Genomic DNA, 19,350 nt, shown 5'->3' with positions numbered 1-19,350 from the left:
TGCTTAATATGCACTCTTCTCCAAGAACAGCTAAGAGTACCTTAAGCCTAATCTTGCTTTTACTCACAGAAATATTTGCATGATTTCCTTGGGACTGAAAAAAAGAAACTGGAAGACTGCCCATTAGAGCTTAGTTTTATAGTCTGATTTATCAGAAATAAATCCTGAAATAGTCTTCATCCAAGGTTTCCAGGATTGACTGGAGTTGGGAAAGAAAATCCATACTGACATTTAACCCCTGGTTTTCAACCATTCCAACCCTGTGTTTTACCTAATGCAGTTCTCAGACCAAAAAAAGTGCATTTCCCTCTGTTCCATCTATGTAAAGATTTTAATGAGGCAAACAATTTCAGATCTTTAAAATCAGTTTTATTAAAGCCTTTATAAGTCCTTATGCGCTTCTGCATCTTTTATTTTAGGACTTAAAATACTGTAACATGTAACAGATATAATACAAGCAACTGTATTAAGTAAAGACTTATCATCCCATTTGATAAGCTAAATGCTCATCACCAAATTTAAGTACAAAATTAAAGTTAAATGTGTTTCAGTATGGTAGTGCTCTTCCAAGTTTCAGTTTAGCCAGACACTTTTCCTCATACATTCCTCATATCATGGCATGTCTCCCCAATACACACCCCCCTGACTGAAACACTCATATGCTGATGATAAAGCATAAAGTACACACTCAACCCAATCTCCTTCCACATGTAGCCCAGTTAAGGATGTTTATTTAAGAAAATACATAACCTGGAGAAAACCAGGGTTTAATCTTTTTTTTGCAAAGCACTATGAATGTGCTAAATATAAAGACTTCTAAGTGAGAGTATCTTTCTTGGTGACTGTACTGTATTTTCAGTATTTATAAATTATTTCTGAGGAACTATAAAAGCAAGAAATAAAAATGGTGACTGAAAATATTAAACAGCTTCCTATGAAATTTTAAAACCTGTTCAATTCCTGAGTATTTCCTGAATAATTTTTTCTTCCAGTCTGAATAATTATTCTTCATTTTCATCTGATTCCATATCTTTTGGAATAACTGTGGGGGTGTGGGGGAAGTTAACTATATTTTTTTTCCACAAGATGCCATCAATTAACAAACCAAGCATTCCTAGCTTTCATTTCCTTCCCTTGGGAAGAGAGACATAATAACACATTTCCTGCTGAACTATCTCTGTCTACTTTAAAAGAGATAAACGACTGGTATAGCCTAGGTAATGGCACTGAATATGAACAAAGTCCATCAATATAAAATAGCCTTATTCTCTTACAAGACCTGTGTGGTCTGGGACAAAACCCCAAAGGACCATGACTCCATTAATCCTGTAGGTCTTAGACTCTGTTAGAAATCTGAAGCTGCACAGACAATGATTTTTCTCTCCAATAATATTATTTGTATAAGCTGTATTTATATTTCATTCATCAAGAGCTAAGTGGTATTGCTAATACATCCCTTAAAAGACTCTTCAGCAAAGTCAAAGACTGACCTCTGGGTATCATTTTACACTAAGCAGATATTATTTATCTAATTTTCTGAGTAAGGAAGAGGAAATAGGAAAAAAAATGTGATCTCTGTACAAATGGAATCAGAGTGACTACTATCACACAGTCTTTCATTAACACCACCACTACCAAAAAATAAATACCAGTAGATTCCTGGACCATGGAGTCTTTAACAAAAAGTACAGAAAATGTCTTTGTTGCAAAAGGAGAGGAATTGAAATTGTGATACAGTTTCTGTTCTCAGTTAGGCTAGTTTGGAATTAACCTCGAACAAAGGAAAGCATGTTTACCGTTTCCTTTCGGGCAGCCCTCACTAGGTGTTTCAGAGGTTGCTGGAGGCTGCGGGCTGAAATCTGCCTGCAAACGTTTTCAGAATGCCCAGCCAGACAGATTAGTCAGTGCTTAAACTGGTCAGAATACTAAAATAACATTTTAATGTAAATCTATTTGGCTGTGCAAAGAGATTTATTCTTCCCAGCTGGGCCATACTTCAGGGCACAATCCATATTGTCCTTTAATATGTTCTTCCTCAGACAGTTATTACCCTTTAATTGTAACAGAATGATAAAGTGAAAACATAAAAAGCCTTGTGATTTTCTCAAACACAGCTAATGCTGCAGTTTCAGAATGACTGTTTTGATTTTAAAAGCCACAGTACTATTAAAGCAGTTATCCAAAATGTAGTGCTACTAGCCAGTATAAACCTTTAAATCAGTGAGGGAGTAAATACATGTATATATATGTATGTGTGTGTGTATGTACAGTTTTTAATTTATGCCAGAAGCCAATTATGTAAGTGGGTCACTTGAAAAAAGTTGATAAAAATATATTTAAGGAAAACTGCATATTCCATTTTGACTATGTCAAAACCAATGAGCATCATCAGCTCAGCAGGCTTGGCTAATGAGGTCCAGGCGGAGCAAGCCTTATAGAGGAATCTTTCAGAGAACCATTCTGTAGGCCCTTCCCAAGTCCCAAGCCATCCTATTACAAATTTGGAACAGGTGAAGTTTCCTTGCAGGTGACTTACTTTTTAATGTTGATGATGTCAGTCCATAAACTTCACCTTACTTATGCAAAAGAAGAGGTGAAGTGAGTGAAGTATGTGCTTACTTAGCCAAACTATCTAAGGAGCTTGACAGTGGCTTGAAGGCAGGCAGCACTGCTGCTTTGCCTTTGGCACTGCTCCCCTTCTCTCTGGCATAGCTTCCTACAGGATTCCCCTGGTGCTCCCTCAGCACAAATCCAGGGTATTGCAGGGCACTCTATGCCCTCTGACTAAAGGCCAAGTTTACTGGGAATGGCTCAAGACAATTCCTGTTCACCAAAAGTAAACATCTTCAGCATATTTTATGTGCTTGTACTATGCTAACATGTCTCCCTCCCAAACAAGAAGAAACACTGCATCTGAGGGAGGTACTGACACAGTGACACTATGACCCAAGTACTTGCTGATCAATCCCTCAGTGTTGAGAAGATACTCCGTGCTTGTTCTGAGCAATTCACAACAGCAGAAAATTATACTTTATTCCCTAACCATGCAAAGACATAAAAAGACTTTTTAATGCAAACATCAGAGTTGCAAATCTTCACACCCTTCTAGTTAAGTTTGTCCTTCACACAGATATTTATGTTGTTGGGCACGATGTATCTTCCTTCATGCATCTGATTAAGGATTTCCTTAGAGACTTATGATATGTTAGCTAAATGGTCACATATTTTAGGATAACCAAACGTTAATACTTCTGAGATCTCAAGTACATTTGACCTTCTCCAGTTCTGCTGAAAAGAAATCAGGTAACTGTAGGAAAATGAATCTATTCATTTCCCAGGAACGAAAAATTGATGATGGCAAAGAAAAGCAAGGACACTCTGTTACATCATTTATTCACTTTCACAATACCATTCAGTATCGTCTTTCCAATTACTGCTGTTCACGGAATTAACTCTTTGGATGCTGATGCTCATATTGAGGAATAACTTGTCAGGAAATGGATTACTTTTTTTTCTTTTCTTTATTATTATAGTAACACTAAATGCAAAAAGAGGTATCAGAAACTCATCTACACTTGTACTTTTTAAATACTGCGAATTGTGGGATGAGAAGATTTGCATCTTTTATATGCTTAGGCTTTGGGAAGCAATGAATAGAAAAGATCTCCTTCTGTTATATCTATCATGAATACATCTGGATGATATAAAAATTATGGCTTGAAGAATTCTGGTGCAGTCACATGCCCCTAAAGGTACACAGGGCTCAGAAAGCTGCTTCATCCTGTGTTGTTGTAGTTCCTCATCTCAAAAAGACTAATCCCCTAATCTGAATATAGATTTTACTGTTTAATACAGCTCTACAAACCACATACTATTACCTTAGAAAAACAAACTGTGTTTTCAAATAATGGCAAGATGATAAAGGTACATGATGATGCACTAAACATTTAAAGGGCTGACAACAGCCTGCCAGCATAAACAGCATGAGATTAGGCTATAGGAGCAGCCACAGCAAGGCTGCAAAGATGCTGAGCTCAGTAAACTCTTGTGTCAGGTTTGTTTGATGCCCCTAAGTTGAGGGAATGCAAAATCCTAAAATACTTCAAAATCAAAAACTGGCACATGAAATGGATCATTGCCTTCATTTCATAGCACTGCAATCTCCTCAGAAAAAACAAAAAAAAGTAAGGTGAAACTCAAAGCTACAAAACAGGAAGGGAGGAAGGAAGGGAGCGTGGAAAGAAAGGACGGAAGGCAGGAAGGAAGGCAGGAAGGAAGGCAGGAAGGAAGGCAGGAAGGAAGGCAGGAAGGAAGGCAGGAAGGAAGGCAGGAAGGAAGGAAGGAAGGAAGGAAGGAAGGAAGGAAGGAAGGAAGGAAGGAAGGAAGGAAGGAAGGAAGGAAGGAAGGAAGGAAGGAAGGAAGGAAGGAAGGAAGGAAGGATAGAAAAAGAAAGAATTGCAGGTCTGTAAATAGGGATTTATGCAAAAGATTGACAACCTTATTTGTGTACAATTAAAATGTATTATAAAAATGACAGCAAATGCCCTAACTACCAGAACTTGCATTGACAAGGCTGTGTCATAAGCTTTTGAACACAAACTGTTAAAACCCTATCTAGTTTCAGTATCAGTGTAAAATGGTGTCCTAGCTGAGCACTGGCCTAGTTTTCTACCCCTCTCAGTGTTTCTGAGACCAACATCACTGAGTTTATTGTTTTCTCCTTGAATGACAGAAAAAAAAAGCAAGAGTTTTAGCTTCAGGATGACTGGGTTTTCAGGGCTGGGGTGCTTTTTTGTCCAGCCTATTAAAATGTATGGGTACCCTTGCTGCAGCTTGGTCGGTTATGCTAGCAGTAGAGTGATAAATTAGCCATTTGTTTATGCCACAATGAGCAGGAAAAGTAATACCCTAAAACACTCTAGTATTGCTGCTAGGTCAGTGTGATTTTTGAGGCATTAGGCTGAAGGCTACTTAAATTCTTTCAACCAAGTTATACTGTAATCTTACAGGAAATGTGACATCTATTATGTCTTATTGATATAATGAAACAATTATACAAAACTAATGAAAATGAGACGTGCTTCATAATTCTCTGGGTAAATTCATGACATAGATATGACAAAACTGACAGGGTATCAGAAAGCTTCATTTGTGCCCATAATTTTCACGTAATAATGTACTATTTGTTTCACTACAGCTGGTCTTCTGTGGATGATTTTAAAAGCAGAATACTGAACATGTTTCCTCATTTAAGCCAAATATTTGAGCGAAGTCGTTTTTATACTACCCATTTTCAATGGAGAGATAACTACCTCTTAACAGCTAATCTTGTCGCTTTTAGCCTGGTAAATACCTCACTAGATTTCAGTGGGAAATTCATCAAAATTAAATACTGTTTCAGTGGGATCAGGCTTTTATATACCTCATGACTAAAAGAGAAAGCACCTATATTAAGTGATTTTTTAAAAAAATAACAAGATGTTTTGTATCTCCCACAACTGCTATTTAGTAATTTCTACAGGTAATATTTAACACAGTGAATTACTTAGTTGACATACAACCTGTTTAATACATTTCCATTTTAAAATTATGTGCTCAGAGTGCTTTTAAAATTACCATTATTTTTAATTAAGGAATTAAGAAATATTTATACTGCCAGACATTACATGAAATAGTTATCAACACTCCAGTTTTCAACGAAGTGGCAGAAATGTGTCTGGGGACAAACTCTTTAGCAGGGCCTGTTGTGATCAGACAAAGATAATTGGTTTTAAACTAAAAGAGGATAGACTTAGACCAGATATATTAAAGAAATTTTTTACAGTGAGTGTGGCATAACACTGGAACAGGTTGCCCAGCGGGGTAGTAGAAACAGAGCTCTATGCAACTTGATTTACTTGAAGAGGTCCCCACACATTGAATGGGGCTTGGACTAGATGACCTTTAGAGGTCCCTTCCAACTCAAACTATTCTATGATTCTGTGAAATAAGTCACACCAGTATCTAACTTCCTTGTAACCACAGAAAAGCCAGAACAAAGAATTTGTTCCATCTTCTAATGACTGGTGATACTTGCTCAAGACTTCGAAAGCGTCTATGGGGCTAAATGAGATCTGCAGGCATAGTATTACAATGACAAAACCTAAACAAATGTAAATTGCTGTTGTACTGCTGAGGTCTAAGCTTATGCTAACTCCTGATTCCTGTCATTAATTTTACACATCATAACTAATTTGAATCACTTAACACAGTGGCTACCTCCAGACTTGCTTTCAGCCATAAATCCCTGATCAGACTAAAACTCACACAAAGTTTATTTTGTTAGACAGAGGTCTGTGCCATGCACATTCACTTTGCAAGCCAGGACTACAAAAAAAGGATGAAATTCCAATTCGCACTAGTCTAGATTTTGTCCAAGAACCCTCCCAGCTACTGTATAGACACAGGAGTTGTTTTGAGGAAAGGCATGCTGAACTACAGCCTCTCACCAGTAACCCTTCTGAGGAAACTACACTGTCAAAATTGGCACCAAAATGGACAAAAGACGTTTTCTGTGAGAGTGCCTGGATCACATGGAGCAATGCCTAGCCATGTGACATAGGACAACTCATCTCAGAATAGCTGGGTCACCATACTCCTACTCCTGGCATAAGACCCAAAGACAGCATGGAACATCCCCAGGGCTGTGGGCACAAAATGCATCACAGTTTAGCTGCACACAACTCTCAATGTGACAAAATATTGTGCACAAAAATGAGCCTTTCACAGGCATAGAAGTACAACATAATTTCATTTACACAAACCAAGGAAAAAAGAGACAGAGACACCTTGGAAATCAGGAAAAATGTTGAAAATATGCTGGCAAGAAATTATTTTCAGATAAAAAATACAAACCCATTCATATTCCTCTTAGATGGCTTATAATGTACAAGACAGCATACAAAGAATGAACAATTAAAACTTGTAACTTACATATGACGTAATAATCTGTGTTCTTCTTAAATTCCAGGCCCCAGAGATTAGGACTGAATTCTTGAAATTTGATGGTAAACTTAACATCTTGATCTGGCTTGGCACAGTTGAGTAGAGGTGTATTGTCCTTTTTAATAGCACAGCTATCTGCTTGGTCTTTATCAACCATGTAGACTTTATAATATTCATATTGACCAACAGTTTTAGAGTCCACCTTTGGGCATATAATATCCAGTTTGTCTCCTATCTGTGGATATAGTACCAATCCTTGTCCAGGAAGGAATCTAAAATGGGGAAAAAAAAGAGGGTGCCAGGGGAGAGAAGAAGAGGGGAAATGTGAGACACTTGATAAAATCTCATGCACAAAAGTAGCAACTGCAGTGAATAGAAAGCAACAAATAGTTTCCAAAGCTAAAATGACAGGCTGAGCAAACCAAATCTTAATAGTTTGAGCTTGACTCAATATCAACAAGACGTTTATTTAGGTCTTGGAAATTAGAGGTGGACTGAGACTTATAGTCCTTATCCCAGTTCTAGGAAATCTAGCAGGTTTTATATCTCTCTCTGGCAGGCACTGCTTTTTCTTCTACATTTGGCATGTGCAGCAGCTAACGCAGTATCTGGTGGGCTACAATCCTGTTTTTCTGCTTTGGTAACATGTCTACTATTCTTGCACATATTTTGATAATATTAGACATGGGAGAATGACAAGAATAATCATTCAAATCACCTGAACAGCCACGTGGGACAGAAAACAAGTTAGATTTTAAGTTAACAACATATTAAGATGCTGATTGATATTTCTAGTATAACACAAAGGAGTATCAGTCACTCAGCAGGACAGTGCTTACAGACCTGGAATGGACAGAGATCTACCTGACCCACAGACCACACATGCTTCTGATAAAACACTTATATCCAAGACAATGTAACCACTACACTACAAGGGTTCCTCTTCATAAACGCCACCACTGCTGTCATTATTTTAGCTCTTTTTTGGGTTTTTTTTGTGCTAGAAGTGAAATAAGGGTGTGCTTCTTCCTTAGTATGGGAACACTTCTTACACAAGCTGACGGTGAGCTTTTTTTTTTCACTTAGGCATAATATTGTATCTTTCTACTCTTAATAATTAACAGGTAAACATCAGCACTTCTTCACGAAAGAAAAATAGAAATAATTATTTGTAATATTGATTAAACCACAATATGAGGAGCCTTATTCTCACAAGGACAAAAGCCACAGCAGGTTTGTTTCTCTCCATTAAGATATATTTGTTCCAATTAAGGCCAAGAAGTGCATGTTTTAGAACGACAGCCAACAACACAACATACTCAAATGCACAGACCTAAAAGACTAACTTTCCTTCTTTCTGCTGCTGCCAGCCTTTTCCAAAGATCTTCCTTAATGGAAAATCAGCCTGAAAAACTGACTGAAACAATTGCTGCCTAATGAACACCCTTGTCCAAGTGCTAGTATTTAAACAGCACACATAGTAAATCTAGTTTATTCACAGCCAGCCTTCCTGGAAAGTTTAAATTAGAGTACTAAGGCCCACGCAGAACAAAGCTGTAGGCGTCAGTGACCTCCAGCCTCTGGCTTGGCGGAAGGAGCCACCAGCATGTAGTAGTGGTGGGGGAGAACTTACTAAATTAAAGGATGATGCAATGCCCCAAATTTTGCTTGCTCCCATACAATTCAAGTTTATGATCTGTGCTAATTGAGCAGGATTATTTTCACTCACAAAGCCTGTAGAAGAATTATATTTGTTATGAAGCAGCACGTAGCAGGACAAAGATGTGTAATTACAGATTTAGGGAACTAGAACAATGCAATGTTATGGCAAGAAAAGCGACTGTTGATGTATAAATCACTGCACTCTTTTGTGCCGTGCAGTGTAATTTCCAGACTGCAGAAACTGGGCTTGGCCACAGCTCCTCAAAGTGAGACTGAAGTGGAGACAGGGCAAAGCTGCGCCTCTTCCTCCAGTTTTCAGATGCCAAAGGAATGCAGTGACTATCACTTCCCTGAAAGCCCAAATGGCAAAACAAATGGGAAGGTGGAAATGCGTCCTCAGAGTTATCAGCCTAGTGGAGGATGACCAGATGTATATGTAGATGTGGCACTTAGGGACATGGTACAGTGATGAACACAGCAGTGCTGGGTTAACAGTTGGATTTGATGGTCTTACAGGTCTATGATTCTGTGACTGAGGGATAGGTCAGTTCTGCAAGGGTGCCAAGGAAAGGTGGGCATGAAGATCCCAGCCTGCCCATGCTCTCAAGGGAGCAGCACATATCCTGATTCTGGCTTTCGTCAAGGATCAACACTGACCAGGCAAAGGCAAAGTGCCAGAGTTTCCAAGCCAACCTCTATCACCTGCGACTGACTTTACCACCTAGTCTGACCACAGCCCCATTTTAACTTTGCTCCTGTGCATCAGTGTTGTACACCAGGAAGATGACAATTCCTCATTCCAGGACAAAGGCTGGTCACTGTATGACCCCACTGCGGCAAATATTTGTTCTTGCCAGCAAGTCTCCTTCATGTAACGGAAATGTGTTAATATGAAACACATGAGATTTCGGAGGACTGGATCTTTGCTTTTAAATTAGTCAATTTAGATTCCCATGCATAACAAATATGAAATCCGTAAGGTTAGATAAATGCACCTGTCTGTCATTATCAATAATATGACCCTAAAGCTGCTCTGAAAAACAAAAAACACTGATTCTAACTTTAGACTTTGTGTATATACGTGAAACTGCCACAGTACACGTTCCCTATGCAAACTCTGAGCACAAACAGGATGGGGCTGAGAGACAGCATGCTAGGCAATCCTCAGAAACAGCTGTGGAAGAGAAAGCACACTTGTGAGCCTTGGCTAAATAGCCAAGAATTGCCCCATAAAAGGCAGAGGACAGAACTGCCCCCAACAGACAGCTAAAACTACATTTTACAAGAGCTTTAAACCAATGCACTCATTAGACTTTATGGCAGGGAAACAGTCTCACTATGACTCCGAAATCTGTACAGTTTTAGAACTAAATTCAGTAAATCTCCTTCCACTTGAGTGTCTGAACTTGTAGGATCTAACGCTGATGGGATTAAGGAAGAAAAAAGGCTGAAAATGCAAGGATTAATCTGAGAACCTCATCGTATTGAAATTTTTTCCAGTTTGTAGTTTTGATCATGACCTTTGCAAAAGAGATATTTTTCCAATTTACTTTCCTTATTTTCTTACAACAATAAAGCACAAATATGGATGGAGAATAATAAGTGTTTCACTTTATGTATTTCAGTTCAACCACAAAACTTAGGTGGCTGATTAGTAGTAGGCATGATTATTATCCCTGCATTTGTGTAATAATTCTGCCACTGTAGTTTTTATAAATACTTTTAATAAGTAATTTGCTGGGTATGAAGCATTTTCTGAAGCTATTTATGAAATGTCAGGAGGATTAAGACTACTTTTGTATGGTCCTATTTTTGAGGACCTTCCACCTGAAGAAAAAAGAAAGGACAATGTACATTCAGTCTCAGTAGAGGTTATAAAACCTTTAGGATTAATCTTCAATCTTTATTTCTGCAAGTGTTGACGTAGCCTTAAGTATTCTGGAGTAGCATCAACACTGATGAAATGTTTGCAGGATGGTGTCTATAAAAATTAAGTTAATGAAATGGCTTTCAAAGTCTGATCCCATTGTGCCTTCAACTAATTAAAAAGCTTTTTTTCATCAAAACATAAATATAATAAAGACAGAGCAAGAGGTTTTCAGAATCCTGCAACTGATCCTGAGGATCCAGCAGTGCCTCCAGCAGTGGCTTGGGACAGTAGCACACTCTCCAAGCAGCTGTGACAGCGACAGCACTGGAACCACTGCTTTCTGTAAAAAGCTACCTTTCTGAATTTCAGCTCTAAATACTATTTACTGGGAAACTTACATCCTAATATAGGCCCAGAAACTTAGGAGATAAGTTTAGCAAGCTTCCCAAATAATTTCTCTCAGCAGTCAGATATAGCGAGACTTAGAGCATTTGAAAAATCCTGCTCACAATAAATAATCCTGGTGCTTGCAGTGAGAAAGCAAAGCAAAGCATACTAAGTACCATATAAGCTGTACAATGAAATTCATGCACTTTCTGTCTGGCACTTTTGGATACAGATGGCATTTTTACTGTCAGCCCCAAACTGGTGTATTGTGGGTGACATTTGACATCTGCGCAAAGCCCATGGATGTGAATCCCTCCCACACAATCCAACCAGTCATGTAACTTATCAAATAATAACAACCTGCAGAGTTCCCAAACATTTTAAAAATAATTATTATATTTGACCAAAAAAGTCACGTCAAACAAACAGAAAATAGGAACAGAGTAATTTTGTTCCCCACTCACACCAACACTACAATGATTTTATCTACTACACTTATTTTAAGGCCCAGCAGCAGTTCCTGGCACTAATGCACCATTATTGGTCAAAGTCTTCTAGAAGTTAAATTTGATTGTGAAATTTTATATTAAAAAAAAAGTATATTCTGCAGTTTCCAACTGATTTCTTAAGAATCTACTTACTGTTTAGAGAAACTTAGCACATTCGACCGTATTAAATTACAAAGGAATTTTGCTTAATGATAGCCACACAAACCTGCCTAATCTCATAATAGCAAATTCTCAAAAAAAAAAAAACACTTAACCTGCCCACATTCTTTTTCACTGAGAAGATCCTACCATTTCTTACTACACAGTCATTTCTGAAATTGTAAAATTATCAAGGGAGAAAATTCATAGAGAAATAAATTCTTAAGAGTTTTTGTTAATATTGACTGATGTAACCAAGTGTCTTGTCAGGTTTTCTCCAATTTACAGAACTATACACACATATATATGTACACATACTATAAATATATGCACACTTAGCTTTAATTGAATTCTAGTAATTATAAAATAAACATGATTTTGGAAAGCGTGTTAGTACTTGTTGCAAGTCTTGTATATTTAACTGTGGAAACAGTGCCAAATTTCTGTGCTTTAATAACTTACCTGAACTAATTGGTGTAGGCAGTTAGCTTTAAATTAATGTCAGAAAAATAACCTTAAAAATGTGAACAATCAAGACACTTCTTAACATGCAGCCTGAAACCTACTGTTGGAGAATCCTACCCACTTAACTTTATGAAGTTTAAGTACCAGCCTGACTATAAAGTTATTCATTGAAAAGTTTTATTAAGGAAATATCATGAATACTAGTAACAGAGTATGTTAGTCCGTTACTTGTAAAGTGCAAACTGAAACAGAATACAGAATGACATTCCCTGTACAAGTCCTTACTGTTTAATCAGTTATTAAATATTATATGTATTCATCACCTGACTTTTGAGAGAATAACAACATTCATATTTTGAATATCACTTCTCACAGGAGAAATATTGAAGCAAGGCTAAAGTCCTAACCAGCTTGACGAGAAGTAAAAGCTTCAGCTAATGTTTTCAGTGAAGTAGCAGTGGGCTAATTATGATGAAAATCAGTTTACTGATTCCCAAAAACACTGAACTGAATGAAATCCAAAAATATAGACCAGAGTTCTCTGTAAGCGTCCTTTGCTCTATACAAAGCTTTCACAATAGTTTCTGTCATATTCAACATCATATACAAAGATATGCCTTGTGGATATAATGTATACACCTAGCTGTAAACATGCTTTTTTTGCAGACACAGTGATTTTATAGGACTCATATCACTCCAGTTTAAATGGATTAAGGGAACATGAGTTCAGTGAGAAGAGGATCATTAACTGCTGTGCACAGACAGAAAAACAAGCTTCATAAAAAAAAAAAATTAATATGGAGTCTGACTCAAAATGGGTACGTAATTTTGTGAAAAAGAAAGGCATTATGCTTACGTGAAGTGTCTGCAAGAAAAAATACCACAGTGTAACACAGCAAGATGACAGACTGTCTGTATACACAGACTAGCAAATAAAACTTTGACAGCAAAAAAAGCACAGCATTTCATGTTATTAATTTTTAAGCAAGTTTTAGAAGCTTCTTTTCTTGCCTGTGCAGTCTTATTAAATAATTTTAATACTATAGTGAAGTTTTACAGAACATGCTCAACAGAGATGTTTTTTAATTTAAATAAAATTTCAGAATTTTAATCTGCTGACCTTTATTATATGTAAGATTTTTCCACACAGTTAATGAAACCATTCATGCAAGGAATGATTACTAGCATTAATGGGACTTGCAGGCTACAAACTAAATGGAATTCAAACAAATAAATAAACAAATATATTCACACTAATTCCTTAAGATCTTTAATGCCAAGTACCACATTATACAAAGCCAAATTATAAAATACTGTAACACAAGTTGGTAAAGCTGCAGCTCTTGTATTTCTCACTTCTAAGGTAAGGGAGGCATGCCTGTTCAGGTTCCTCTGCAATAAAACCTGCAGTAAGGCCGTAAGTGCTTTGAAATAGTCCCCTAAAACAGCAGCTGATTTCCCTCCTGGCATTCGGCGTACCTCCTTCTCCTTGCCCTTTCTCACTGCTAAAGGAGCCCGTATTATTTCAGACTACCAGGGGCAAATATTTGCAGTGTACTTAAAAAGTTTTTTTTGTTTTAATCTCAACTCTGGACACAAACTGGCAGTGGTGCCACCATTTCATGTATTCTTGGTGCATTTTAGACCTGTCCTTATTGAAACTGGTTGCAAAATTTCTGTTGACTTCAGTAGGGCAAAACTATGCAGTATGTTTGCAAATGAAATTTTCATAACCTACACAAGAATGATTCTGTAGCATTATTATGTTTTCTCAAATTTTTTAGTGGACAGGGCATTTGGAAAATGTATAAAAATTTTAGCCCTTTCATTTATCCATTCATCCTACTACCTTTAGTAAAATACCAGAGGAAAGCATTTAAAATACAAGTGATTTCTAACAGGTGCAAAATAAGGATGGACTGACAGCACATACACTTCTTCTGAAAAAAACCTTTTTTTGCATGGATATGCAGGATTTGATTGTGCAATTGTACCATCACATCACAGTTCTAAAGGCACACAGGTTCTAGTCAAGAGAAAGACCCAAAGACACCAACCCTCTTCAAACACATCAGAAAATGGCCTATCTGGTCTCCTGAAAACATGTCATGAGCTTCCTTCAACAAGTAACACTTATGACGACCGTGCTGTTGCAGAGATCCAGACACTTTTTCATTCCACTTAGCTTAGAATGGTCACAATTCTAAAGGTGTCCTGCATTTCAGAGAGCACAAAATCAGCAGCTAAGACATGACAGTTGGCAAGAAGCGCACCCCTTTCACTGTTTGTGTATACAGAAGGTCACCTACAACCTGGCACCAAACACATCTTATTGAAGATACTCAAAGAGATAAGCTGGTTCCTTAAAAGCCATGATGGTTTGAGGTTATAGATATGATCTCGCTCCGCAGAAAATGTAAATAAGCCAAAGGAGATGCCACACACTCTCCTTCAGCATTATCCCAGTCCTGGGTTCCAGCAGAGGTAAGTGACTTTGCAAACCCTGTCCATGGAATCATATCATCTCAGGGTGGGATCATGACCTCTTGGAGTGACCATGCAGAGACATCAGGAGCCACCCTTCCCTCATCCCACTCTGCTGGGCAGAGGCAGCACTCTGTCTTCAGCCACTTAGTGTGCAGCTGCCAGAAGGGTTTGGCTGTTGGACAGTGTATCTGTTTCAACTCAGTCACCTCCGCCTGCGAGAGATGGGTTTAGTTTTGTTGGAAAACTGCCCTTTGCCTTACTACTTTGGTCTCACAGAACAAAGGAAAAAAAACTACTTACATAACTAAAAGCTTCAAACTTCCGTAAATCCAGAGTGCAAAAATAAATGCCTGTTTTCCCTTGCATAAAAAAAGTTAAGCATGTTTTCCCCTGCTTTAAACTTCTGAGAGCAAACACCTACCTGTTTGTATTCTCTCACAAGAACATATAACCGGGCTTAGAACATTTTACCACAAGGGTAAAGGCTTGCATGTTGAAAAGATGTACAACCCAATTTTTTACTGAAGTTGATTAAGGATTCTTTTTTAAAAAACACAGATTTTATATTCAGTTTTCATACATGACCTCCACATACGGCACTATTAATAGCAATTAAGTTTCTGTATTATGTGCAGAAAGCAATTACTGCTCTGCTAAAAGTGGTTAAAGCACTAGAGAATTCTGATCCATTTACTAAATCAATTCCTGTTACCCACAAAAGAACCACTAATGTGCTTCAGGACAGTCTTCTAACTCAGGAGAAAAAAAAAAAGAGGATAGGTATGACCAGTGTTCTGTTTTAAAGTGTATTATATTAACATTTCATCAGCATTTACAGAAATATGAACCTCACAACAGAGCTGGACTTAGCTTCACCAAACGGAATAATTGCTCACTTGCTCTGATGCAGAAGCATGAAAACACACAGGCACATTCTCTTTTTTATTTAATTTCAGCAAAAATGTGCTTTCTATGTGGAGTTTAAAAACTGCAAGTGGCTTCCGTGGAGAGCAGCAGCCAGTCTGTATAAATGGCTTATTCTGAGGAATTTCTGAAAGAAAAAACACTCAGTAGGTGCATTGTAATTAGTTGCTCTTTCTAGTTACCTCTTGACAAATGATGCATGCGGGGCTGGATGAGTGCCCAACTCTTGACCCATGCCACCACTACACACTTTAGTACTTCAAGCAGAAACCCCTAGCCTCAGCATTCTTTTCATTTTGCTTTTTCCAGAAACGTGGTGCTAGTAATGCACAACATGAGAATCAGACATGATTAGCAAAGTTGGAATTCTTTCAGAAGTGCTTCATAAAGCTATGCCCTAAATATATCTGAGGGAAGCTTCCTGCCTTCGATTCCTTCCAAATATGTAGCATGTTTCAGGACTCCATTAAAGGGCGGAAGAATATGAAAATACACAGGGCAAACATTATTCCCACAACACTTAATGACACTGGCAACATTTGTAAGCCTTTCAAACAGAAGGTATTCATAGGATCATTACTTTAATATGCTAGATTATAAATCTATTGAGAAAAGCCACTTTAGCAACAAAAAATACCCATAAAAATAAATATTTTTTTGGATAGCACTTTACTGCCCCCTTTTGCACTCTAACATTAGAACAGGTTTCAACATGAACACATCTGAGAAACACTGTGAAGATAAAGATACAGGGTAAAAGACAGGGCATCATGTTTTGTCACTAGTACACCATCAGGCACTGCTCTGGGGACATCTTCCACTTGCCTACCCTGCAAACAAATGAAACATCTAACTTTGATTGTCCTTTATCTTCCATGCAAGAGATCAGTAATGGATGGTTTAAACTACTTTCATTGTAATCTGCATGTATATGGGCAACTGGGAAAGAGGGGGATATTGCTCATTAACACTAGTTGTCCCTCTAACATAACTTTCTAAAGCAAAGATCATCTGCAACTTAAATTTAGTTTATTCTTCAAGATGACAAAGGGCTTTTCAGTCTGAGGCCATTCATGTGTTAGCAATGCCTGAACTGAAGGGATGGGTGTATCCTTCAGAACAAAACTTCACAAACTGGCAGGCAAGAATATTTTCATGAAAGGTGAAGACAAGAAGCCTAGACATTCAAATACCCTGCAAGCCTAGAGGCATAAACCAGTTCTGCAACTCCACACTGCAATTACAGTCAGTACAGAATCGATGTATGTCTCTGTATGTCCACATAGATCTGCAAAAGGTAATAAATCCATAGTCTAGTGGCCAGTTATTTACAAAATACTAATTCATTATGACAGAGCCAGAGGCGGACCCATCCTGTGTACAACCCTCAGCTTCCATTTGACAAAGTCCATGTGCTGCTGTGTACACTTATGTTTAAACTTAATCCATTTTCCTCTGTCATCCTACAATTACAAGTCACAATAATATTAAATTTCACTGCCTACAGCATTGCACAATTGAACCATTACTGTAATGAAAACTGACTCCCTTTGATATTAACACTGGTGTTTTCTCTCATTTGCTAGCCATGAAATACAGGAAGAGACCAATGTTGTTTTAATTAAAGAATTGTTGTTCAAAATATGCTACTGGGAATAATGAAGTAGTTCTTTGCTCTTGCAGCAAAGATAATCATGTATTTCTATGGTTTAAATTTTGGGGAAAAAATAAAAAAGGAAAATAAAAAAAATCTGTGCCATAAATTCAGCGTAACACAAAACCACTGCTCTACTTGACTTGTGTTCACAGAGGCAGGGTGTGCCAAACTCAAGAGAGATGGCGCTTTCTTGAAAAGATGCAGGGCAGTAGTTAGCATGGAACAGAAAGCCAAACTAAACCATGTGTGTTTCTTCCCCAAGTCACTAAAGTCTTTGGTTTTAGAAAGCTAACAGCGAGCAGCTGGCATTTGCCAAGGAACTACTTTTCAGAAAGTGCAAACCAGATTGTTCCATTGCTGTGCTATTCTGTGCTCTTCTCCACCACTCCTGTTAGAAAAACTAATGTCTTATGTCAGCCAGAATGTAAGAATGCCAACCAAAGTTTGCAGTCTTCCTTAACTACAGTTTGTTCACACCTGTACAGTCTTGTTTCAAGACATGCTCCAAGCAAAGTCTATAAAAGAGGGAGAGGCCTGTCTTGTCAGTTGATGAGACATTAATAATCGGTGATTATATCTCAAATTCAAAGAAAAAAATCTCAGCTGCTTTGCAGTTGTTAGAAAATATATTATTGCATACCATTTGCCTGCATAAGTAAACATCGGAAGTAGAAGAAGTTGTTAACTCATAATTTTCAGGAAAAGTTATGTCATATTACTAACAGCCTTGTGTAACAAACAAACCTACTTTGGCAAACCATTATTATGTCAAGGAGAAAATGAACCTGAGCAAAAACCAAATTGGGAGATCTCTAATCAGTCTGCACTTGTTTCTCACATTAAGCTCCAGATTCAGCCACTTGCAAGCATGAAGATCCTATGTTCTTACCTTGTGTAAAAACTTCTCCAAAGTTTGACAGACTTGCAAAAGCAGAATAAACTGTGTGGCTGCTGCCACCTTCAAGACAGTAGCAGTATCTAGCCTACCAAAAACCAGCATTTGGCCCACTGCAAGTCTGAGCCCCTCCAATGAAGCCACACTGACACTGGAGTAGTTAAAAAAATCTGTAAATGTCCAGAAGGGAATCAAACATATGATTGTCATCCTTCCCCGTGATGGAAGAGTCTGTCAGAGGGGTTCAGCAGAAAACTGGAGACAACAGGAGATCCAGACCTCAAATTTAACCCACTGTCCGGCACTCAGGAGACACTGACATTTCATTTAGCCTCTACCACCAGGGAGGCTCAGCCTGTGCACCCCTTGCACACTGGATTCTCTCTCACGGGAAAACAGGGGTTCTTGGGATCAGCTGAGTCATCCCCAGTGATCAGTTGTCAGTGGGAATGTCCTCCTGGCAATACACAAAACGGTGAGTAAAAAATAGCACAGAAAACTCAGTTCCAGCAGAGCTTTCAATGCAGCCAGACTCCCAGAGGCACAGCTGATGTACCCACTCAAGCTCCCAGTTGGCACAAGGGATCAGCACTAGTATGGCTACACTGACTACCAGTAAGCTACACATCTCTTTCCAAATGCATACATGGCTGTAGCTTCTGACATAATTTTCTAATAATTAAAAAAATACGATGAAGCTTCAGAGAGATCTGTATTTGTCCAAGCCCAAAAAACCTCTTCACTCTGGCCTTGGTTCAAGACAGCTCATGCTCAAATTCGTCCCGCTTCAGCAAAATTATTCAGCATTCAGCACATGCTCAACATGAGCTTTTCTAATAAGAACAGTTTCCCAAGTCAGGCCCTGGGAGCACAGTGCAGTCCTGTTTGCCTTGGTGTCACACACACCGATCCACTGAATAGAAAAGACTACAATCAGCTAAAAACTTAAGAAGATTTGGCTTTTGGTTTTCTTCAAAAAGTGCCTAAAAACTACCTGATAGAAAGAACAATGATTACCACTAAAAATCATCTTTTAAAATACTTTTCAGACAGACTAGTAACTTTGTCTGCCAATGTGACTTCCCTTGTTCAGCTCATCTATACAGCTTGGAAATACCCTGGAAAATGAAACACCACCAAAAACCTGAAGGTCAAGTGTTTTGTGGTGATTAAGTTAGACTTCTTTCTGAACAAAACCAAAATTAATTAAACATGGAGAAAGCAACTGAAGTGTGGACAGAGAATGCTATGGAACTGCAAATCCTCAAAAGGAGTCAAGATGTTCCCAACTCCAAATTTACACTTTTATCCAGTCAGGTATAGAAACCAACTGCTGCTCAGGCAGTAGGTAAGCAGATGGCAAGCACCAAGC

At 38.1% G+C, this 19,350-nt stretch overlaps 1 protein-coding gene across 2 annotated transcripts in view; it reads right to left on the bottom strand.

Moving 5' to 3' along the window:
* The window catches only part of EFNB2 (ephrin B2), a 45,424-nt gene that overhangs the window by 15,702 nt on the left and 10,372 nt on the right, over positions 1–19,350 (bottom strand). For both annotated transcript variants that reach the window (XM_071548629.1, XM_071548639.1), the window contains exon 2: positions 6,973–7,256. In XM_071548629.1, the coding sequence (XP_071404730.1) occupies positions 6,973–7,256 (284 nt within the window). The remainder of the gene's footprint in view (positions 1–6,972; positions 7,257–19,350) is intronic.

The sequence above is a fragment of the Pithys albifrons genome, chromosome 1, assembly GCF_047495875.1.
Source record: "Pithys albifrons albifrons isolate INPA30051 chromosome 1, PitAlb_v1, whole genome shotgun sequence".
Lineage (NCBI taxonomy): Eukaryota > Metazoa > Chordata > Aves > Passeriformes > Thamnophilidae > Pithys > Pithys albifrons.
Note: the sequence above shows the minus strand (reverse complement) of the source record. Positions and strands in the feature narration are given on the sequence as shown.